Source organism: Vicugna pacos, unplaced genomic scaffold (genome assembly GCF_048564905.1).
Source record: "Vicugna pacos unplaced genomic scaffold, VicPac4 scaffold_21, whole genome shotgun sequence".
NCBI classification, from domain to species: domain Eukaryota; kingdom Metazoa; phylum Chordata; class Mammalia; order Artiodactyla; family Camelidae; genus Vicugna; species Vicugna pacos.
In genome coordinates, this window is record NW_027328742.1 from 16,579,793 (window position 1) to 16,604,159 (window position 24,367).

At 42.6% G+C, this 24,367-nt stretch overlaps 1 protein-coding gene across 1 annotated transcript in view; it reads left to right on the forward strand.

The window, feature by feature from the left end:
• Positions 1–24,367, forward strand: part of LOC140694412 (serine/threonine-protein kinase Nek7-like) — a 71,914-nt gene that overhangs the window by 40,830 nt on the left and 6,717 nt on the right. Inside the window, exons 6-8 of the mRNA XM_072957670.1 lie at positions 196–303; positions 13,318–13,412; positions 17,548–17,661. Coding sequence (XP_072813771.1) covers positions 196–303; positions 13,318–13,412; positions 17,548–17,661 — 317 coding nt within the window. The remainder of the gene's footprint in view (positions 1–195; positions 304–13,317; positions 13,413–17,547; positions 17,662–24,367) is intronic.

Consider the following 24,367-nt stretch of genomic DNA (forward strand, 5'->3'; position numbering starts at 1 on the left):
TGGTTTTCTGTCAGAGGACTGAGAACTCAGAAGTATTAGGATATATGAAAATTTCTCAAAATAATTGGTTCAAAATTCAAACTGACTTCCATTTTTAAGATATGTTTTAAATTCTGTGATGAAAAGTGGTTTTTAAACCCTTGAATATTTCACCTAAACTGACATCATCTTTCACCTGATCCCATTTATTCACAGATATAAAACCAGCTAATGTGTTCATTACAGCCACTGGGGTGGTCAAACTTGGAGATCTTGGGCTTGGCCGGTTTTTTAGCTCCAAAACCACAGCTGCACATTCTTTAGGTAAGAGACACAATATAATTTCATTCAGTTACCTACCCCCCTCCCCTCCCCCGTGGTTAAAAATATAGGGGATGTACCAATTATATACCTGCTCTTATATTCTAATAAAACTGTTATCATCAGGTCCTGAGCTGAAACCTATCCGGTGTAATGCGTCCCTTCACCTGACAGTTGGATCTTCTGTTCATTTGACCTCAGGCAGGCACTTAGCAAGAGAAAATGCTAATGAGCAGATTGAGGTTTTAGCTATTGCTATGGATCTGTCCTTTTTTTTTTCCTTTTTTACATTTAGTAATATTAAGATTATATGAAGAATAAACCGTATCTTGAATTAAAACTGACCATTTAAACATACTGTAGCAGTTTGTGAATGTAAATGTAACATACGTAGCTGTGGTGACTGCGGAGGAGGAACCTGCAGGTGATCGGTGGCTAATGAGGAGTGTATTTCCCCAAATTACAAAGTAGAAGATACTTGTGCTTGATTCATTCTAGAGCTGGTGCTGTCCCGGCATCCTTTATGCCAAAAACAGAACTGAATGCAGCTGTTCCAACATTATATTAATGGAAAGAAAGTTGTCCAGTTTAGAAACAACAGAAATTACTAGGAAGAAATAATTTTTTAAATTTAATCACTTATAGCCAGTGATAGAGCTTCCTTAAAACTCTTCAAACCATATTTTCTCCTTGTAAATATAAGACAGACAAAATGGTAACAGCCAAAATAAAATAAGAGTTAAGCTAAAAGTAAGTTGGCTTTAATTTAATGGTGCCCTATTTTTGGTGTTATAATTTCACTGAAAACAGTTCATTTGAGGGGTAAAATTATTGTTTTTAAATGCAAAATAAAAAAAAATTTGAATGGCCTGATAAGGAATAAGTAAGTTGCACTAAATAACAAAATAGTAGAACAAGCATCTGAATGAATTGACTAGATATTTTTAAAGATTTTATAGCTTTATTACTAAGGTTCTGTGTGGCCTTAAACCTGTCATTTAATTCTAAATATGTCTAGAACAGTAAGTAGGCACCTAATCAAGAAATCAGTGTTTACTGAATGACAAAATAGTGGATCCTAGGTTAAGGAGTGGTGGAAAGATAGTACTTCACCTTTTACACTGAGTTTTAAATTTTGTCAAGTACGTTTAAGAAAATATAATTTCAAATGATAACCAAGTAATACTGTTTTTATTTCTTCTTTCATTTTACATTTATTCTTACAGAGCGTTACAGTTTTTTCTGGATAAAATTTGGTATGAAATGCCTTAAGAAATGCATAAATTTGCAGAGCACTTTAGTAAAGTTTTAATGTTTGGAAGGTCCACCTCTTACAGTGCAAATAGGAGAGGGTTTCTGTGGGGAAAACCGTAGACTGTTCCAAGCCAGTGCCATTCATCATTAGGAGAGATAACACGTTTCACTTTGTTACTCACTCGAACGGAATGTCCTCACAGCACCTGTCATGAGTCTGCTTAGAAATGCTAGGTTACACATACACGCGTGCGCACAGGCACAGCTGCATGAAGCAGGCTCCTGCACACGCATATGTGTGGGTCACAGGTGCTGTGCAGACTGTCGCTCTGAGTGTACCGGGTCCCCTGACCCTAAGGATCCAGCATATTGTGTGGAACCCAGACTTGAACAGTTTTGGAAATTGACTTCTTCAGCTCGCCTGCCACTGCCTCTTATGAAAGTTCTCAACGGGGTTTACAAATGTATACCCACCCCCAGATTGAGGTGCTGTGGTAGCCCAAATTATGTGCTGTAGATTTAATAATTCATTAAGAATTTATAATGTCAGTGTTAATCTGAATCAATTCACTGAGGGTCTTGTAGTTATATACACATAACACACACACACACACACACACACACACACACACGAGTAAATGGGGATGCTGTGATGGCAGGACATCCTGAGACAAACCTGTGGTACAGCCAGCGAGGATGTGGCAGCAAGACTGTTTCTCTGATGAGTGAATCAATAGGAAAATAATTTCTTTCACAAGCGTTTTTGTTTCCATATTATTTTGAGAAAAATGTGCTTACATAAGAAAACTTCTCTTAATCGTGCCTGTCTTCTCTGCAAAGTAAAGATTTTGATGATTTGAGACTGACGTTCACTAAACAAAGTACATTGAACATCAGGAATTAAAGTCTGAAGTGTAGCCAACCAAGGCTGTCTGAACCCAGTAAAAATGCTATGTAGAAGGATCAGGAAAAGATCTTTGCTAACAAAGAATATGTGTAAAATAAACAGATGGAAATCCTGACATAGACTTACACTTGTTGACAACTTGACCCTAATTTTTACTTTTAGAGAATTGTTACTCTCTTGTGTTACTGATGTATATTTTTTAGTTTTAAGAGCAAATTTAGAATATTGGCTTAAGCAATAAGGATATACGCTACAACACAGGGAAAGTTAGCCATTATTGTGTAATAATATTAAATGAAATATAATCAATACAAATATTGAATCACTTTGCTATACACCTGAAACTAATATAAATCAACTATACTTCAATTTAAAAAAATAAAAGATTGTTTTCAAGAGTTGGTTCCAAAAGTGCTTGAAAATGTGGCCACCTGTACACATTTATTTTGCTCACAGAAAATATGATAAACCATATGTTTTATTGCATGTTGATGTTTTTGTGATTTCGCTGTAGATAAAATCCATAGAGCATGATTATTCACAGTGTAGCCCTAAATATTAGTGAAACTACAAATAAGTGAGGCCGCTAGTAGTTCATAAAGGAGAATTCGAGTAAGTTGACTTTAAATGAAGTCTGTCCTGGAGCCAAATTTCATTTACTTTTGTAAAGGAAATTTTTTCAGGAATTTAATTCAAAAAGGCAAAAATACCTCGGATTGTTAAAATATCTTGTATTTATGCATTTATACTTTGTTTATTCCAAAATACATTTTTTGTTCAAAAATCGGAGATTTTTCCACTTACTTCCACTTACTTTGATTCACTTGATCATCAGTAAGAAGCACATGCTTCCAGAATTTTTCATATTTAACATTCCTCAAGAGATTGGCAAGTCTTTGAATTTTTCAGTTGTCTGTTCAGTTTGTATCTCTTACTCGTATCATTTGATTCCATGATAACATGTCAGCATGGAATAAAATCTCCAGCTCTGTCACATTTTCTGTAGCTAATAAAGTTGTATAGGTGGTTGTATTTCCAATCAGTTTTCAGAACCAGTGTTACACTTAAAAGTATGTTAACACAGGATGATAGTAAGTCTTTGAATTCAGGGTTAAAGTTACATGTGCTAAACCTGATGTTGCGGGATGTTCCAGCCATGTTCACTTCTGATGCTGCGGGATGAGCTCGGTGCAGAGGCCTTTGGTGTCTCTTCCGTCCCTGCCGCACACTTGGCCTCCCAGCCTCTCTGGCAGCTCTTCTGTCCTCCTTGGTAATCCATAACTGCTTCATGTTTCCACTAGGAAACTACCCTCCCTGGTTTCTAATATCCTCTTTTTTAATCAGTTCTGTTTATTCCCAGCAGACTTTCCTTCCTAAAAGCATTATCTGATTTTATTACTTGCTCCAAATCTTTGATGGTTCCCTGTTGCCTAAAGGCTGTCATGCAAAGCCCTGGCTCAGCATCCAGGGTCCTCTTGGCACCAGTGTCCTCTGACCCACTCTGGTCCTTGACGACACACTCCCACCTCGTTGTGTGCCTCCATGGTTTGCCTTTTCCTTTCTGGAACGTGAGACAGAAGACTGTCTGGAGAGAAGGGGGGTGCTTGGATTTTATGCCCATTCTTCTGGAGGACCTTGATCAAGCCATTTACTGACTTTTCTAAGGTTCAGTTTCCACGTTTCTAAAAATAGAAATGTGAGTAATCGCCATCCTAAGTTGTCCGTTAACCTCTAACCGGTCCCGAACCGGATAATAAAACGCTGTGAAGGTGCTTTCTGAACACTGCAGCGTGCTGTGTAAATGTTAGATTGCTTGTGTTTACATGACAGTGGAGGGGGTTGGGGGAGATACAGAGAAAGAAAAGGGAAGAGGAGAGGGAGTTCGTGTGCGATTTTATTTATTCTGTTAAAATACCTGAGTTGATTCATTCAAAACAATAGTTTTAGTGCCTTTGTAGCGCAGGTGCTGCTCCGAGGACCAGGAGTGTGGCTGAGTGGGACAGGCCTCGTCCTCGTGGGTCTCGCCGTCTGCGGGGAGGGAGTGGGTAGTGAAAAACAAACACAGAAGTAGGGTGACTTGCGGGAAGTATGCTCGAAAGGGTGTGTGGACGACGCCCCTGTGACGAGGTGGTGTCTGAATGAAGATTGGCAGGATGCGAAAGGACGGGGGAACACTCCCGGCACCAGCAGCAGTTTGTACCGCGGGCGGCTGCGGGATGAGCTCGTGCAGGAGGTGTGAAGGGGCGGGGGAGGGCGCGCCCCGCCCAGGGTGGGAGGAGCTCACCCTGGCTCCGGGTGCTGGGGCCGGCTGTGCGGGGTTGTCATGACGACGGGTCTGTGCGCTGAAGGCAGAGCCAGCCTCTGTCGCCCTGGGGGGTCTTCACGCCCAGCGTTGTCTGCTCTCCTCCGGTGCTGCTCAGTCCTGGGACTTCCCTCTTCTGCTCTTAAACGGCCTTTAGGGCGTGCTGCGTGGAACTGAGCCCAGTTGCTCATCAGCCACAGAGTTTATCCCTCTGAGATCTGGGATCTAGGCGGTTCCTTGGTGTTTGTCCCTCCCCTCTTGTTTTCTACAGGCACTTGTGTTAATCAGGTCCTCCTTCAGTGCGTTTGTGCTGATTTGGTCGCAGGCGCGGCTGGGAGGCTGACTGTAGGATAACGCGGATCCCTGTGATTTGCGCTATTCCCTTGCATATTGTTTGTCAACCTTATAAATGTAGCAGATATTAGAAAATGTGTTATATGTAGATATCTATGTCTTTAAAATTTATGATGAAGGTGAATCTCCCTTGAATCAAGCTTTTTGACAGTCAAGATAAGTGGCTCTCAGGTTTCTTGACTGGACCCACAGGAGTGTCGCCGTGTGAGACCGAAGCAGAAGCCCCGTGTGACGGTGTCCCTGTTACAGCTGCAGTGCTTTCTCATACTGCCTGTTCTGTCCTGTTTCCCGTTACTAAAAATAATGTTATTCTCAATCCACTAAATTGATTTCACAACTCATTAATGGGTTATAACCTGCAGTTTGGAAGACGTTAGTCTGTGTTTACAGTCCTTTCATGCCGTTCCACTTACCTGAAGACAGATTTCCCTGTTTTCAGACACCCTCCTAACTTGCTCTCTGGCCAGTTCCGCTGGTCAGACGCAAGCCTGGCACGTGGGATTCCAACCCTAGAATTCCTGATCCGTGTCCTAGTTTTAATGCTTCATCTTTCGCCTTACAACTCACTGTCTTGGATGTGCTATGTAGCTTGCTTGTTACGCTTAGCACTGGGTCTGTCTCCCTCAGCCGTGTGTCAGCTGCGTGAGGACAGGGATCTTCATGTTTTTCGGTTCCCCGAAGTGTCCCAGATGCCTAGGGGAGGGTGTTGCACGTCGTAGATGCTCAGTGCCTACTGATTAAATGAACGGCCTTAGAGACAGGCTCCCCCCACCCCCGAGAATGGAGCCAGCCAGCTACGTCAGCGAGTATGGGTTAGGTCATGCGGCGGGAAGAGGCAGCGGCAGCACCCCCTTGCTCAGCGCTGACGCACGGTGTCTCCCTGCTGACCCGGAGCCAGCTGTGGTCCTCACGTGGGTCCAGGGTGGCTGCCCCCGTCCAGGTGGTCGCTGGCACTTCAGCAGCGTCAGCCTGTGCGATCTGTACGTCTGCATGCATTCTTGGGAGCTCCCGCGGGGGAGAGATCGTGGAGAATCACTTTCGGGCTCTTGGTGAAACCTTTCCGGCCAGTGTAACACAGATGACTCCCTTCACGTTTTCTTGGCCAAAACAAGTCTTGTGGCCAGGCCCATCTTACGGGGTGGAGAGAGTAACCCTCCCACAGGTCTAGGAAGGGGAGAACCAGAAAGGGTGAGTGTGAGCCTTGTCCATGGCCGTGCGATAAAGGGAAAGTGCCCATTAGTTCTTCTTTCTCTGCTTGTTTATCTTTGTGACATATTTGTAGCTGTTGCACCTGAAGGGTAATTGTGCCCCTTGATGGCACCTTGTGGGACCTCGTGGTGGTGAAGGAAGAGAGGGCCGTATATAGCTCAGGGAATGTCTGTCATTCTAAGTCAGGAAATGCTGAGCAGAGATTATTTTGAAATCCAGAAAGACTCATGAGGTGCTGCAGAGCACCGGTCCCTGGTGGTCTCCTCTTGATCGGTGGTCTGTCACTCTCCCTCCTGGGTGTGCTCACGATGGGGACCTTGTTGTAAACAGTTTAAAACTTTTATAGTAAAAATTACTGCTTACAAACGTCGAGCACCGGCGATGGGCTTAGTGCCATGTAGCACCTGAACTGTGTTCTGTTCTGTGTCTGAGTCTTGCAGGTGGTTACAGTTTCCCAGTTCAGAGTCCTTATCAGAGAACAACGAGAGCTCGTTTAAACTACAAAAGACCATCACCAATTTATTCTACTTACGGTAAAAGTACCAGTCCCCCCCCACAAAAAAAACCCTCAAAGAGTGCACCACATCCCTTGCCAGAACTGCCAGTGAGCTCTCAGCGTGGAGCCTGCTGCGAGCCATCCCCCAGCGCCTGGCTCCGCCCGTGGGCTCCCACGTTCTGCTCTCCGTGTGATGCGTGAATCATCAGCACATTTGTACCGGTTTCCTATTGCTGCCCTAGCAAGTTCCCACAAATGTGGTGGCTTAGAAGAACAGAATCTATTATTTTAGTCATGCTGTGGGTCACAATCCCACCATGGCTCTCACCAGGCTAAAATCAAGTCATCTGCAGAACTGGGCTTTTTCTGGAGCTTCAAGGGGAGACATAAGGTTGCTGCAGAATCCAGGTCCTTGGTGTGGTCAGGCTGAGGCCCCTGCTCCCTTCCTGTGGTGGCTGAGGGCACTTCTCAGCTCCTAGAAGCTGCCCTCTTGGCTTGGCTTTTGCCTCCTTCCTGAGTCCTCAAGGCCAGCACTGTCACTCGGCGCCTCCCCCGTTCCTGCCACCGCATCTCTCACTGCTAATCCAGGTAACCCCCCATTGCGAGGTCTGTTACCCTCCATCCACAAAGCCCCTTTGCCGTGGGACGTAACACAGCATAACACACAGCAGGGGCAGAGGTCGTGAGGGCCCAGGCCCGCCAGCCGCGCCGGGGTACACTCGGCAGAGGGCCTGCCATTCCCTCTCTGCAGCCTGGGAAGGTGAAATGGTTTAAAAGTCAGAGGCTTTAGTGGACACTTACATTACAGAAATTGAGCACTTTCTTTTTCAGACAGATGTTTTGACGTTAAAATGTCACAGTATTGTCACGGACCTTCACAGGTGGTGCACATATACTTTTCAAAGGAGAAAATGCCACACTCAGCATAGTACAAGCAAGTCGGTTTCAGTCATTACTGTTAGTTTATTAACAGTTCTGTATTTTTTGAAATTATTTGCAAAAGTGTGTTTAATCTTCAAGGGAAGTGTCTCCTTAGTACTAATCCTGCTTCTGTGTGGCTCACTCCTCGTGGACTGGAATGTACGAGGAGATAAAAGATAATCCTAAAAAAACTTAATCAGAAGAATTAAAGTGCCGTTAAACACAGCCGCACGATACACGACTGCGGTGTCTGTGCGTGCTTCGGGGCAGTTACCTGCTATTCAGGCAAGTCTGTGTGCACCAAAGTTGCATTTATTATGTACAGTAAAATGTTTCCTGTCTGACTGCACTCTCTAGTAAAAAGAAAAGAAAACCAGCTTAATCACATTCGACTGTGGCATTTTACTGGCTTTCATAATGTCTCCCTGAAGAGCAGAGATGGAGCTTTCCTTTTGCGTGTGAGTGTAGTCATTGCTGCGGCGGATGGAGTAGGTTTTATTACACGGAGCTGGCCGGCGCGTTCTCATGCCGACCTCGTGCTGGGCAGGGTCTGAAGCCCCTTTAGGGGGAAACGGTGCTGCTGTTCTTGTTTCCGTTGTAGGGTTGTTTGCCTCCTCTCTCTCCCTCGCGGTGAGACAGTGGCCCTTGGGTTTCCTGGGACGGCCAGCGGAGCGCCCCCACGGCCGCCGTGCGGACCAGCATCAGAGCTTTTACACTTGGCTTTCCCGAGGGCACGATCCGTGTTCCCCACACCACTTCCAAGTGTGCTGTATCCTTGGATTGCAACTTGGAAAATTAGTGTCCTTGAACCAGGCCTTAAAACAGTCTGATGTTTGGAACCCAGTGCCACCTGCGGTCACACACTGGTTTTCCCACTCCTTCCCCAGCACCTCTCTGTGGGGCTTCCTCGGGCTGGTGCCCCTGCAGGGCTCAGCCTGGTTTGGAGCCAGGAAGGCAGCGTATGTCTGGTCAGTATTAACGGCCGCTTTTGCTGATTTATTTTTAACTTTCAGTCCTTTCTTGACTTAAATAATCGTTCTGGGAAGAAGCTGTTATCTAATTGTAAACTCTGCACATTCAACCTCTCGACTACCACAACAAGTATGTATTTAAAGCCGAGTGGCTGCAGCGTGGCATGAGTTTTACATGTAGTCCGTGGGACCCTGACCCCACTCCCGGCCTTTCATCTGTACATCGGGACTTTTGGAAGAGTTCTCTGCCTCTTAATTTGGAAAGACACAGGTTTCTTTTTTCCCGTCCTATTTCACAGTGGCCACAATTAATGAAATAAATGTCTCCTTAAATACAAGGGCCAGAACTCCCCGCTCTGAACTCTAGGTCCACACCTTACTAGTTTTGTGATCTTTGGCAAGTTTCCTGACTTCCTTATGCCTCCTCTCCAAAGAGGCTAAGAGCTATCTCACAACAGTGCCCGTTTCACTAGCCCCAGGGGGACGGGGCTCACCCTGTCTACGCCTGCCCCCCAGCACCCTGGCGGTCTGCCCCGGGACGGGCCTGCTCAGCGCGGGCGCAGGGTCAGCAGGACGGCGCGAGTAGCACACCGAGCCCAGGCCCGGGTCAGAGTAGCAGGGTCGGCGACGTTTCCTGGGGTTTACATGTTAGCAGTTACACCTAAACAAAGGAAAATGTACTTAATAAATGTCTTTCATGGAAGACATATTGATCTACCACTCAGCCATTCCATATCGACCTTGGATAACACTCCTTTCAATTAAGTAAACTTGGCCTCTCTCCGTTAGTCTCCGACATAATTTCTGGGCTGACTTAAGAGTATGAGGAAAGAATGAAAATGAATTCCTGTTCCCTGAAGTTGTGTGTGTGTGTGTGTGTGTGTCTGTGTGTGTGTGTTTCTTTTTTTTTTAATCAAACTGAGTTTTAAAATAAATGAAGTCCTTTCAGCTTTCTCAGTAAGGAGCGTTCAAAGCTTTCTTTTCTGTAGTTTGTTCTAAGGGAAAGAAGCAACATTGCTAAACTAAATTTGCTTGTTTGTACCCTCTGACTTAAAACATTTTATTCATCTGTCCTAGGTTTAAAACAGGAACTGTATTACTTTTTTCTATTTTACTTTCCATGTGGGCATCTGTAGGGCTTTCAAATTTTAAAGCAGAGAGATCTTAGAAATGATCGCGCCACCGCGTCTTACAGATGAGGAAAGGGAATAGAAGTTAAATGGTCCTCGTAGCTGGTGGGAAGGTAAGATGTGAAAGGGGCTTCCTGATCTTTGACCAATTTTTGCCCTTCCTTCCTTCCTTAAGAAACAAAACAAAATAAAAATAGCAAGCCATATCTAACCATAGAAAAAGATGCTTCAGTGATTCTATTTTTGTTCTCATTCAAGTCTTTGCAGAAATTGCAGTCCTAAATGTTTACCTAAACTATAGGGAGAAGTCTGTATGTAAGTTGTTCTGGTTACCAGAATTTTTTGGCTTTCTTACACACATTGTAGAACTTGCAAAAACCAGTCTTCCTTTTGTTCAGGATAAATTTTGGAATGCAATCGTTGTTAATAGAGTACATCTCGTGTAAAACATTTCTCGTAGAGCTAGAGTGAGTCTGTTAATGTGATGAAATTTTTTTGGTATTTGAATGACTGTCTTATATTTTAAAGAAAAATCAGGTAGCATTTTCAGTTGTTAACAGTTTTCCCCTAGTATCAGCCTCTCTCTGGTTTTTATAATGTTACCACCCATTTCTTACTCACTTTTATTCATGTCAGGAGGTTAAAATGACAGAAGTATCTACTGTAGTAAAATATATTCCTATTTCACCTGCAGTCCCAAATCTTGAAACATTAGCAGAATCACGCGCCCCACGGTCCTGAGCTCCTCAGCGCCTAGCGACTGGCGTGATCAGTTTTGTGTCTGATCGGGTCACTCCACAGCTCTCCCTTTTCTGGTGCAGCTGTTAAAAGTAGTCACAGCGTCCTTGAGGCAGCAGCGATAACAGACACAGATGTCATGAATTAAAAAAAAAAGATTTTTAGGAAATAATTATATATTCATCAAGTTTGAAATGTGGAACACGTATCACTGCTTTTAAATGTGTCTCACATTTTCCTGAGCATTTAAACTTTGCGGGCTCTGCTGGTAGAGAGGGGACAGGATGGGCCCGGCCGGGAGGGGCTCAGCCTGTGCTCGGTGTCAGTCAGGGCCCAGCCGTGTCCTGATGGAGGCGCACTTCGGGGGGCGGGGGGTGTGGCAGCGGGACCCCCCATGCCTGATCAGTAATCGCAGTGCAGGACGCACACTTTCTCCTCTCCCACATGGTGACTCTTGGACACGTGTCGGTCAATGAGGTGAGTAGCGTACTCAGATTTACATTTTAATATATATGCGAGGTATACATAATTTAAGTACTGAAACACACATATTCAGCATAAAGACGTTTGTTGTTTATAATATGAAGCAGAACCAGCACGTGAGTTGAAAGCGGCAGTTAACTCAGTAACTTTCTGTCCTGACCTCCAGCAGCTTCTACAAGAGGCCCTTTTGTACACTGAATTTTTCACGTTTAAGTTTAGTTTGGTGGATTCCTCATCATCCTGTTTCTCTGGCTCCTTTGCTTGCGGGCGGCGGCAGCCAGTCGGGTTCCTATGGCAGTTAAGGTGCGATGCTAGGGCTAATCTCTGTAAAATGCTAGCATTTGTTCTTCTTTTTCCCTATCATCAATCTTTCACACTCACATCAAACCCCTAATGTATCAGCAGGTTTCCCAGAGCTACTGGTTAAAATTACCTTTGCTTTTGGTAAACTCTGAACCTTCAAGCCTCAGTGTTTTCAGCTGCCCCCTGTGGATTCCGCGAAGCCGCTCTCTGCACATCCCTCAATGCCAGTCGCTGGCTTTATGTCCTGAAACCAGGAGCCGGGGCAGAGCCCTGCTCTCCGGCTGAGAGCGCCTTCAGTACTCCCAGTAATCCTTGCCGCAGGGAGACCCGCACGTGAGAGGGCTCGCGCCTCCCAGGGTCGGGGGGCTGTGCTTGTTTGACCCGGTAATCATGCAGATTCTTTAAACCCAGCTGTTTCTAAAAGTTTCTTGGCCTTTCTCACCCTGAGAGAAGTTGGCAAATTGACTCCTTTGTCTTCAGAGGGGCTGCTGCAGTTACGTTATTTATTTCTTCAAGTTTGTCTCATTAATGTCCTACCCACGCTTTACTTAAATCCCCTTTATCCGCCTCTTCACATACTTTTCCACTTCTTCACTTTCACACATACCTCCCTTCACCCGCTCTGACTAGGACCATCGTTATTAGCAAGAATGGGTTCCAGGATAGGCAGGATTTCTTGTGAGTAGATGGTTCATGATGGGTCAGCTTTTGGCCCCGTGCACATTCCACGTGCAGCCATTGGGTTGTAAGTTCTTTCTTTTGGAAGGGAGACCCCTGCCTCGGAGGATGCCGCTGTGCTGGTTGGCATGCCTCTTCCTGTTGCCGCTGAGCAGACAGCCCGGTGCAGCATCCTGAGTTGCAGTCTCATTAAGATTTACTGTAAACACCCAGGGGGTTCTTGGAAAATAATAGAAAAAGAAAAGTGTGCTTTTCCCTGTGACTAGCAGCCTAGTTTTGGTAGCTGTTGCCTCAAGCAAGTAAAATTTCTGAATATTGTTCTCAAACTTGAATTTCTGTTTAGCAAAAACCCTTAGGCTAATAACAGTGAAATAACAGCCATCCAAGTTTGAAATTAAAGATACTCACTTTGAAAGTCAACTAAATGTTGACTTCAACATATAATGTATATGTCTTATTTATTTTAACATACTTAATACATACTAATGTATTGTATCAGCACTTACCACATTATGTTAGCATTTTCTAAAATGGTCATTAAAAAAGAGAAAAAAGTATTCACACTTCAACTCAAACAAGACCAAAAATTATCCAGGGTGTCTCTCTATGCAGGTCTCAGTGGTAAGAGCCTCATTTTTCTAGAGATGGCCGTGACCTTTCATACATGTTATTATATAAACCTCTGATGAGCAAAAGTCTGTCTTATCCTCTCTAAAGTGGGAGTAAGTAAAGTACTGAAGGCTAATGATTTTATCGTTTCTAATCATAAGTCACAGCCATGTTCTAAGGGATGTTTCTGTAAAAGTTAATAATTTATTTATATACACGCCACCCAATTGTTATGTATTAATATTTATTTTTAAATAAGTTACTATATTATCATGCTTAATTATTTGGGATATGCAAGCCATGTTTTAAAACATTAAGAAATGAAACCAATGTGAATCATTCAGTAGGTTTTCTTGTTAGAATTCCTTTTATTTTTTTTTCTTTAGTTGTGTTCCCTCAATTCTCCCCGAATTGATCAAAAGCAAATAAAGTTTAACCCTCTGCACCCTTTTTTAATGTGGGGATAGATGTAATATGCTGGTTTAGGGTCATGGAGTGAAGAGGAAATTTTGAAGTTTTGAGTATTCCCCCAAAACAGTCTTCTTATCCTAATGCATTGTTTTGATGACATTTGTTAATCGAGGATTTTGTATGCAATTTCTTATCACAGCTGCAGCTTCATTTTTTCACTCCTCCCGTTTCCTTTGGTTTGTATTTTGCAGTGGGGACACCTTATTACATGTCTCCAGAGAGGATACATGAGAATGGGTACAACTTCAAGTCCGACATCTGGTCGCTGGGCTGTCTGCTGTACGAGGTGGGTAGTGCTAGCGGGGCCCGTTCAGGGTGGTGACCGTACGTGCTGGGCTACGTTCCCCTGTCCTTTTAGCACACACTTGGTTTTTTCTGGATGATGTTTAAGCTTTATAATTATGATGAATTAGCTTTTTACTTGTGAAGAGTTCATTAACTGACTTCGTAACTGTTTCTCTGAGGCAATATAGTAACTACGCATTTCTGCATTTGCTTCCTGTAATGTATTCTCGACTGTTTCCTTTTGATGAGTTTTATTGTTTAAATGTTATGTTAATGTTTTCTGCATAATCTTATTTATAAAAATATACATGTATTTAAAAAAATGCCATGTGTAGCAGGAAAGGTATAATGGAATTTAAAATATGAAAGCATAGTAAATACCTTTATCAGTTTTTTTTTTCACTTTTACATAGAGTAGTTCAGCTTTAAGGATAGTTTGTAAACAGATAATTCTTCTCGGTTTTCACTTAGTTTCCGTGAGTAACAATTTGTGTGGGTAACGCTCAGTGAAATGCTCTCTCTCCCCTGTTCTGCTGGTGATAATGCATCAGAGGAAGACAGAATTGTGCAGGGAGATCCTCTAGCAGATACCACAGCGCTGTGGTTTGGGTGAGGAGAGGCCTGTGCTGAGCACCTTTTATGTTCATGTTACAGAGCAGTGGTGTCAGACAACATGCGAGCTAGTGACTTCTGTGATTTTATTCTTTAATCGAATGGTAATTTTCCTAGGAATGTAGGCTTTTGGTCAAAGCTGTTAACTAAAAATTAGCCTACCTCTCAGTAACTCTTTTAATAAAATAAAGTGAAGGAAAATAATACATGGAGTCATTTTCACAGTTTAATGTATACAAAGGAAGTCTGAAGTGGACAGGAGGGGACCATTGTACTCCTTGCTCTGTGTTTTGTGTTCCTTGTCTTCTTGATTTAAATGAAATGCATGATGAGATCATCTATTTTCATTTTTCCACAAGTACAGAGGGTTTTTTAAAATGTATATCATAATCTTTAATTATTATTTTACTGATTGCAGGTTCAAATTTCCTTAATTTAAGGAATCTGAGATTGTTTATTTTGTTCTTCCTACTGAAGTAACTAATGGCCACTTAAAAAGAAAGGATTTTTTTAAGTGTTCTTAAACAACATCCCTAGTATAATTTTTATTAAGAAAAGTTATGAATTAGTGATATAACAAAATACACGTTTGTATGTATGCACATGAGATTAAAAGAGATTTATGCTCACTGTATTATATTCTGTCGATAATTTGGTACAGTGTTGAACTGATTTGATTAAGTTACTATAATGTTTAAAAGTCACTTTGTACATTTAAAATATTTTGTATCTGTTTAGGTAACCTTAGACCCCTTCAGGCCATAGTCTAATATTGTCAAAGCAACATCTTCCCTTTAAACACCTACAAGTGAGCAGCACATTGGTTTCCACTAGCGAGATCAAATTTGTCAATTAAAAAAAGTTCAGTTGAAGAAATAGTGTTTTGGTGGAAGTTTGCATAATTCTTTTAGGACCAAGAGACTCCCATGTCAGAACTGAAATAACTCTTCACATTCTGAATTGCTTTTGAGAAGCAGTGTCCCATTTCTGTGTATAGTTAAAATGATCACCAAAATAAAAATTATTTCTTGGACATGCCTACATTCATGCATTTTATGTGTTGTGGATGACTTTGAGTTAAAAATATTTAATATGTTAATATTAGTTTTCATCTCAATGCATTTTTTCAGTTCCTCCATGCAAGTCATTTGGAAGAACTAGAATTTTTCTCAGGATTTAATTTACCTCGATGTTATGTCTCTTTCCAGTTATGTTTTAGTATAATGTTAATCAAAATACTCAGTAATTTAGCTTTAAACAATTGGCTGTCTAAAGCTTTAATTTACCTCGATGTTGTATCTCCTTCTGGTTATGTCTTAGTATAATATTAATAAAAATGCCCAGTAATTTAGCTTTAAAAAACTGGCCACAGCGTCACATAGGTATGTTATATTGTATCCCACTAAGAATTTACTGCTAACAACGGAAGAGTGGGAAGCCCTTTTTGAAAACGTATTTTTAACTCAGAAAATTAGACTTTCAAATATTCCTGAAACCTCAAAAAAAAAAAAAACCTAGCAGTACAGTTTTAATTGATATGCAACAAAGTAGACTTTACTAATTAAAATCAAGATGCTGTGCTTTGGCTACACGGACCTTTACATGGAAAAGTAGGCTTTACACATTTCCTTTATTGTTCAGTGCAGCAATTGCATCCTTCCAGGGTTGTAGGTTGGTGGCTTACAGTTCAAAAAAAAAGAGCTGCCACCAGCCCCGAAGACAGACAGTGGGCTTTCGTCCCTCCGACACCCCCAGAATACTAATCAGGAGAGTCGGACCCTGGAGGTCAGGGAGCAAGTCAATCATTCTAGCGATCGTCTCAGTGTGGAGGATCAAATTAGCCTGAAAAATTCAGCTGCTGGGAGGAGAGGGCGAGCAGCTGTCAGGGGCAGCATCGAGATGCACTAATGAACCAGATGAATAGTGCAAAAGCTTGAAAATAAAAACAGGACAGTTGACATTTTTCATCTGTCAAAAGCAGAAGGTGCATGAAAATATACTATTCCTGTTTAACTCCTTAGGGGACGTTCGGATTTTTTTTTAACGCTCTGCAGTATTGAGACAAAAGTGCTGTAATGAACTCCTGGCACACGATAATGAATATATGCACGTTTACTTAGGGTTTCTGCAAACATGGAGACTGTCATTTACATACACAGCCTATATTTCAGGGTGGCATTTTAAAGACCCTATTTCATCCTAAAGTGTCCTCCCATTTTAACCAAAAAAAAAAAAAAAAGCAAAAAGCCATGGTCATCATCATTGGAGCTTCTCTTCTAGAAATTTCCTTGCAGATGGAGTGCTTTGTATGTTTAGGGACATGGACACTGTTTTTTGCCCTTTTCTCTTCGTGGGGAGCACCTGGTCCTGAGGCGGTTGGTGCGAGGTGCGTCCCCTGCAGGGCCGGCTCCCGTCCAGGCCGGGAAGGAGTTAAGCCCAGGCGGGAGCCGCCAGACAGATGAGAGCGTTTTCAGCTGGTCCCATCCCCGCCGCCGGCACCCGCTGCGGAGCACAGCACGGCCGGCGTGTTTCACACGCGCGCGGCCTGTCTGGGGATGTACACATTGGCCTTCCAAAATCAGACTTATTAGCACATGTAGAAAAGGGTGACTGACTTGGGGCAGCCCTGCGCTCTGTGCGGTATCCTGGCTGCCGCAGTTCAGAGGTTCAGAAGGTTCGAACAGGAGGCGAACATTTTAAATTGAATTTTTAGTTTGTAACCCGGCTTCCTACAGTCCTTGCTCACACTTTAAATGTCAGGTTAGAACCTGGTCTTAAAGTTAAATTCAATAATGTCCTTTTTAAATTGGTTCACCCTTTGAGTCGTCTTTTTCTGCGTAAAAATCTCATTTGGATGCGCCTCCAAGTAGCGGCCATGACTTGTAAAACCTTGGCGCACAGTTCGTGCTTCTGCGACCCCATCAGAGGAGAGGAGTCCTCATGCTTTTATGAACTGCTTGAGGATCAGTTACGACATTCAGATTGAGGAGACTTTTTTTTTCCACTCAAAATAACCTTTCCCTGCAGATGGAAACTATCGTGCAACCTAAAATGCTGTGCATTCTGGTCCTAAAGCATTGCTAGATGGTAATTCAGTTTTAACTTAAGTTTCATTTTTGTTGTATTTTGACCACTATCTGCTTGATGTAGACCGTTGATGCCTGCTGAGTCATGAAATAAATTAGCTGTCTTTATGGCATTATATTTACAAAGAGTTTTAAGTTATTTTATGTTCTTTTTCTTAATGCTGTTTTATGTGGCATATATATATATATATGAATAATTACATGCTAATCATTTCTCCCTTTTAGGGAAGTTTAAATGTTGGAAATAATAACCAAAAATTGAAGTAAGATTTCTAGGACTTGCTAAATAATTCTCTACAAAGGATTTTGGCAAAAGTCAAAGTGCCTGGGTGGCTTCATTTACAGTCTCTGCTTACTCCACCCCCGTGCAAGAGTCTTGTGAGGTCGCCTGCAAAGCTAACCTGTAACTGTGTCAGTCTCACTGGGAGCATTTTACAGATGGCTGCGCTCCAGAGTCCGTTCTACGGTGACAAAATGAACCTGTACTCGCTGTGTAAGAAGATAGAGCAGTGTGACTACCCGCCTCTTCCCTCAGGTCACTACTCGGAGGAAGTAAGTCACTTTTCAGTCCGGGTGTTCGTTCGTCATTCGTTGTGCTGACGTCTGCATTCTGCCAAGAAACTTTCCTTTTCCAGTAATACGGGTGCTGAGTGCAGGGCACTTGCGCTCTGCTTCATTCTCGTGGAGGGAGGCTTGGCGCTCAGAGAGCGGACTCGTGCTTCATCATGGGGGGTGGGCCACAGCCCAGCGCGCGCGCGCGCGGAGGGAGGCTGGCCACGTCCTGGGTGTGACGGGCACGGTGGCTGCCCTCAGAGCGCAGGAACACGGCCGAGGGCGGGACTCAGGCCCAGGCCCCAGTCATCAGCACATCCGGCATCCGCCCCTGCCCTCACAGCCTCAGACCGACACACAGTAGGACTTTCTTCCTGGCAGAGCTTCCCTCCTGCCCCTGTTTTCCCCAAATTGAAACAAACTCTCTGAACTCCTTGTCCCTCAGCCTTGTTCTTTCAGCTTTGTCCTCCGTCCTCTTACAAGACCTGCCCCGTCAGCCCTCACTGCCGCCGTCAGCTTCTGTGGGAAGTGTCTGAGGCTGTCATGGTAGACGTGTAAAAAGTGTGTCGGATGGGATTGACAGTTTTAGAAGACTTCACCTTATTCAGATCTGAGCCTGGACCCTGGCTCGCTTTGGCAGCCCACTGAAATGAGTGGCTGGGCTCCACCCAACATCCGGTTTTGCGTTGGACGAAGCGTCTCCCGTTCTTGCCTAATGCATCATGATTTTACCGATATTTCAGAAGGAGATACACAGAATAGCAGTGTCCCAGGTTAACTAGATGTGTTCACGTAACTCTGAAAAGCTCACTGGGGACCCACCCAGAGGAAACACCGTTTTGAGTTCGGGCACCTCACCTTCTCACGAGCAACAGGGTTTTCGCCCAAGGAAAATGGAAAAGAGTAGGATAAAATATGAAAACAAGTACGATGTTCACCTTTTAGGCAGTCTTGTTGCTGTTTCTATTCTGAAATAAATACGGTTGGCTGTAGTTCTGTGTGAGGAAGCCTGAGTCGTGCAACGTGAGTGGTAAGTGAAGAGTCTTTACGTCTGTGAAGCACTTGTGGCCTGAGGACGTTAAAAGTACCTTTTTTCTAGTAGTTTTGATACTGATAATCAACGATGCTTGGTTTTTTGTTTCATAGCATTTGTCTTCAGGTAATTAGAATAAACTCTTACAAGGCAGGGATGGTAATTTGGAAGTCTCATCATTATTTGATGTTAATGCTACTGTGTTACCCATTTTTAATTACTGTTTGGGGTGTAGAATATAAACATGGTGTTTCACAAAACCACCTTCAGAATCCTGGGCCTGGAGACCAGAGGGGTGAGCAGCGGTGCCACAGGATGGCGGGGCTGCCCGGCCGCTCTTTGTTGTGTCATTCATGCTGTCTGCTCTTTTCCACGAAGCGCATGAATATTGCACGTATCTGCATCCTCATCCCCTATTCTTCTTGACTAATTTTCAGACTGTCTGGATTTGCATTTCACATGGTAGCTGATGAGGGGATGCCGGGTGCAGCAGTGAAGCCTCAGCAGGCGGTTACCATGGTGACCTTCAGCAGGATTTTAATGATGATACCACTCTAGTGGCTCGTTGAAGTCGGCCTGCCTGCAGGGCTACTTCGCTGCAGCTAAGTGTGAAGTTGGATTTGCGGATTCTCAGCCAAGGGGCAAATATCAAAGTCTGGCCCAGATAGAAGAAGGTCTTACAGCCAGGAAAGGAAAATAGATTCCACTTTTTACTTCACTCTGTATAGTTACCAGTTTAGGAAAGAGATATAAAGCAAAACACGTTATATGATGTACTTTCCAAAAAAGATAGTACGGTCCCTCACGTGGGTGAAAATCTGCTGTTATGCCGAGATAAATAGAGAGCTGCACTATGTAGGTAAACAAGGAAACTAATTCTTACTGAAGAAATGAGATTCAAAAAATACAGACTAATGATCTTACTTTAATCTGTTCAGTTATGTAGAAAAGTTCTCAGAACAGGAGCTTTGAAATGCAGATGTGCTAATAAATATTTTCTCTCCTTAAGTAGGAACTCAGTTTGTTTGGAAAATAATTACCCAGAATACATGGCAGCAAAAAACCTGAACAGATTTCATGCTGCCATGCTTTAACGGCACCCTAAATATTCCTTTATATAGTAAGCTTTTTAGATCTTCTTAAAGTCCAAATCACTATTTGGTTTTTCAGTATGGCAAAATTTAGGAAACAATGAAGAGTGAAGTATAAAATTTTTAAACAGTAAACTTTTAATTAAAAGACCAATTCATTAGGTGTCAATTTTGTAACTCAAATGATAACGGACTCTGAATCTGCTTGAAAACTAAAAATTTTAAGCAGATTAATTTCCCACCAAATGTGTATTTAAAAGTTCACCAAATTGATTTAGCTGCTGCTCAGTATTTAAGGCTACTGACCAGAGAGGATGCGCAGAATGAAAACTGTGCTTGCCAGTCAGCCTCGGCCTCAGGATTCCTGAGAACCTGCAGGATCCGTTCTAGAGACAGTCATTGCCTTTGGAACTCAGAGTTTAAAAGTTGGGGATTTTAAAATTTATTATAATCTAAGACATTGATACACTTAAGCATCAAAAACCGAAAACTGAGGAATAGTGTCCTTGGGAAAAATAAACTTGTATGTCAGAGCTTTCCTTTGACTCATGCTTCTTGTCATGATGTTCAGCTGATGAGGATTCTAGACAAGACACCTCAGCCGCACACGAGTGGTATTAGGGGTGTGTGTTTTATAGCTTGCTAAAATACTTTTATTTAAGACTTCTAGTATTCAATATTCTTTCCTTTTCTAGTAATGATCTCATCCATGTCTCAGTAGGGAATTATTAGACTTAATAAAAGCATGGGATTGAAAAGACGCACATCGCCCCTGCAGCAGCTCTCGGGTTTAACCAAACTCAGTATTGTTGTGATAAAGCAATTGGCATCAGTGAAGCAGGCATTTACTGAGCACTTACTGTGTACAAGGAGTGCGGATCCCCGAGGCCCCTCGTGCCCGGGCGCGGGCTGACCCCTCCAGACGTGCGGGTCCCAGCGCACTCTCCTCTCCCCCAGCGCCACCCACGCGGGCTCTACCGGCAGGCCCGTGAATTACCGTCTTTTTATGGATGCCATCTCCTCATTTTGAAACGCCCCCTCTCCTTGTTCTCTATCAGGCGGACTTACTCACTTTAAAACAAAGCATGGACTTCACCTCATGCATGAAGTTACCCTCCTCCCTTGGCGATCACACTGTAGTGTAATTGTTCCTTTGTTTAATTGAGGTGTAGTGGATTTACAGTATTAGATGCGTCTCAGGTGTACAACATAGTGATTCACAATTTTTAAAGGTCATACTCAACTTATAAATATCATAAAATATTGGCTACACTCCCTGTGCTGTACAGTGTATCCTTACAACTTGTCTGTTCTGTACATAGAAGTTTATACCTCTGAATCCCCTGTCCCTCCCCTGCCCCTCCCCACTGCCCTCTCCCCACTGGAGACCACTAGCTTGTTCTCTGTATCTGCAGTCTGCTTCTGTTTTATTATATTCACATATGCTTCAGAGTCCACAAAGAAGGGGACTTTTGTCTTTCCCTGTCTGACTCGCCTCGCTAAGCATAATCCACGTCCACCCGTGCTGCTGCACGTGGCCCGTCCCTTTCTTTGTCCAGCTGCCTAGTTCTCCACTGCCCACACACCGCGCCTTCTCCCACGCGGGGCCCCTCTGGACCGTCCCCTCCTGTCCCGAGGAGCTGTAGCTGCCTTTCGTCTGTGTGTCTCTGGGGCCTGGCGCGTTAAAGGAGGTTTAGGGAATAATTCATTGATTGATTGATCAACCAGTTGAGGGAATGAGGGAGTGAGATTAAAGGAATAAATGGAAAAAAGAATGAAACAATAAATGTCAACTGAATGAGAGAATGTTCTCAAAGAACTCTACCTAGTGAGGCAGGAAAGTACTCGAAAGGCAGGTCAGCGATGATGATTTCTCTTAACAAGGTTACCTGCTGTGTGATCTTGCTCATGCTCACGAGCAGGCAGCATCGTATCGGGTGTCCAGCATCCATCCACTAGGAAGGAAGACAAGTGGATGTTTTCCCTCCAGCTTCGGTGTTTAATTTCTTTGGGAGATGCTGGAGTAGTCACCAGAATTAGGCATGTTCACTGTTGAAAAGGTTATCGAGGCTATCTCAGGAGAATCTAAGAAAATATACAGTTGTCTTTTAAAATACCAACCTAAATGGTCACACCCAAAGAACTAATGGCGAATGGATGAAATCTTAGAAACTTTCACTTCCAAAATGACCATCTTTTTTTTTTTACTTTATTAAATGATAGTATCTTTTTTTCACTTTATTGCCTCCATTGCTTTTTATCCCTTTCTTAGACAATATCATAATGCCGCCTCTTTTTTTAATCTTTTTTTAAGTTAGAGAAATGGAAGGCAGGAGAGGAGGGTTTTCCATCCCTTTCAGCCTTTCCAGGAATGGCCGCTGTCTTCCCAGCCGCTTCACTCAAATGTGTAAGAATTCCAGCAGCATTTCCATTTTTTTTCCCAATCAAAGTATAGTTGATTTATAACGTTGTGTTTCAGTTGTACAGCAAAGTGATTCAGGTATATATTTTCAGATTGTTTTTCATTATAGGTTATTACAAGATACTGAATATAGCTCCCTGTGCTACACAGTGAATCTTTGTTGGTTATCTAATTTATGCATAGTAGTTTTTATCTGTTAATCCCATATTCCTAATTTATCCCTCCCTCCCTTTCCCCTTTGGTAACCATAAGTTTGTTTCTCTCTGTGAGTCTGTTTGTGTTCTGTATATAGATTCATTGGTATTGTTTTTTAAATTCCACGTGTAAGTGATATCATATAATATTTGTCTTTCTTTGTCTGACTTACTTCATTAAGTATAATATCCTCTAGGTCCATCCATGTTGCTGCAGATGGCATTATTTTATTCTTTTCATGGCTGAGTAGTGTTCCATTTGCATGTATATATATTTTATATATATATATATGTGACATCTTTATCCATTCATCTGCCACCGGACACTTAGGTTGCTTCCATGTCTTGGCTATTATAAATGGTGCTGCTGTGAACATTGGGGTGCATGTATCTTTTCAAATTTGAGTTCCCTCTGGATATCTGCCCAAGAGTGGTGTTGCTGGATCATAAGTCTATTTTTAGTTTTTTGAGCAATCTCCATACTGTTCTCCATAGTGGCTGCACCAAACTGCATTCCCACCAGCAGTATAGGAGGGCTCCTTTTTCTCCACAGCCTCTTTACCACTTATTATTGTAGACTGCTTGGTGATAGGCTGACACCTCACATGGCATTTTCACTATTCTTGAGACTAGATAAGTATTGATTCTTCCAGCATATTTAAAATACAAGGATTAAAAAGTTTGATCCTTTCTAAGCTTGAATATATATGAATAACAAAATAGTAATAAATTTTAGTTGAATTAAACTGATTTCAGATATTTATTGGTTATTATGGAGTCTAAATATATTTACATGGCTTTAAATAAAATTGGAATACTGAATTTTTTTCAGTTTCTGAAATCACCATTTTCTTTCATTCATATCCACACTTTCCTGTTAAAGAGAAAAGGTCTGTGGCATTACTCCCATTTTACATATGAGCAGACAGAGACCCAGAAGCATCAGAGCAAATGCTAGACTCCTGGGCACGGCCCCTCAGGACACCCCTCCGCTTGTGCTCCTGGAGCAGAGGGGCCACGCCCGGGGGCGGTGTGAGGGGCTCCGTGCCTTCTCCCCAGACCCCTGGGCTCTTCCTGCCTCCTGCCCCACCTGCCGTCTGGGCTCTCCCTCCGTGGGGCGCCGTGTGCACGGGCAGGGCCGGTCAGAGCTGCTCAGAACCCCTTCTGCCCGGTTGTGACTTAGGGACCACGTACCCCTGAAGGGAAAGGATGGGGAGACTTTGCAGAAGGATGGGAATGAAGTTTACATACCAGGGTATGCACAGACTACTACGTATAATTCAAGAAAGACACCAGGTGCGTTGATTCATAACATGCTAACCGAAAATGTTAGTTTGTTGTAATTTTACTAATACTTTTATTTTTCCCAATGGTTACCCTTAGGGAAAGGAAAATACTAAATGAAAGATGTAAAAATGATAACTGGCTTTTTAACCTAACATTTACAAGTAATTTCTGTTTATATTTAAATTCAGAATATGTTTAAAGAAGCTTTTTAAGAAAGTTGAATCGGTAACAAAAAACATGACCTTTGTTTTAGCTCATAAAAGAGCTACTTTATGTAAATAAGAAGAAAAAATAAGATGAAAGTGTCAGCTACAGATTTTTTTGCATATTTTGTAGTTAAACTTAGTTTATAAAACTTTTTATTCACTTGAGCATCTAAATAGTTCCATATTACTGTTGCTGGATTCACAGATTTTAATAGAACCACATAAATTTCTTGGAGTTGTCACTGGAAATTAACCATTGTTACTTAAATTGATGTTGGAAGATTATTCCTAATACCCTGGCCCAAGAATATTTAAATGAGGGACTCTATGGCCTATGGCACAAGTAATGTTTAGAGGTAAACCTTTCCAGAGATGTTTTTCTAGTCCTTATATTTATGTAACCCAGTGCTAAATGAGATGAGAATATTTTACTGTAAAATGTAGGAAGAGATATCTAATAATATTAAATATAT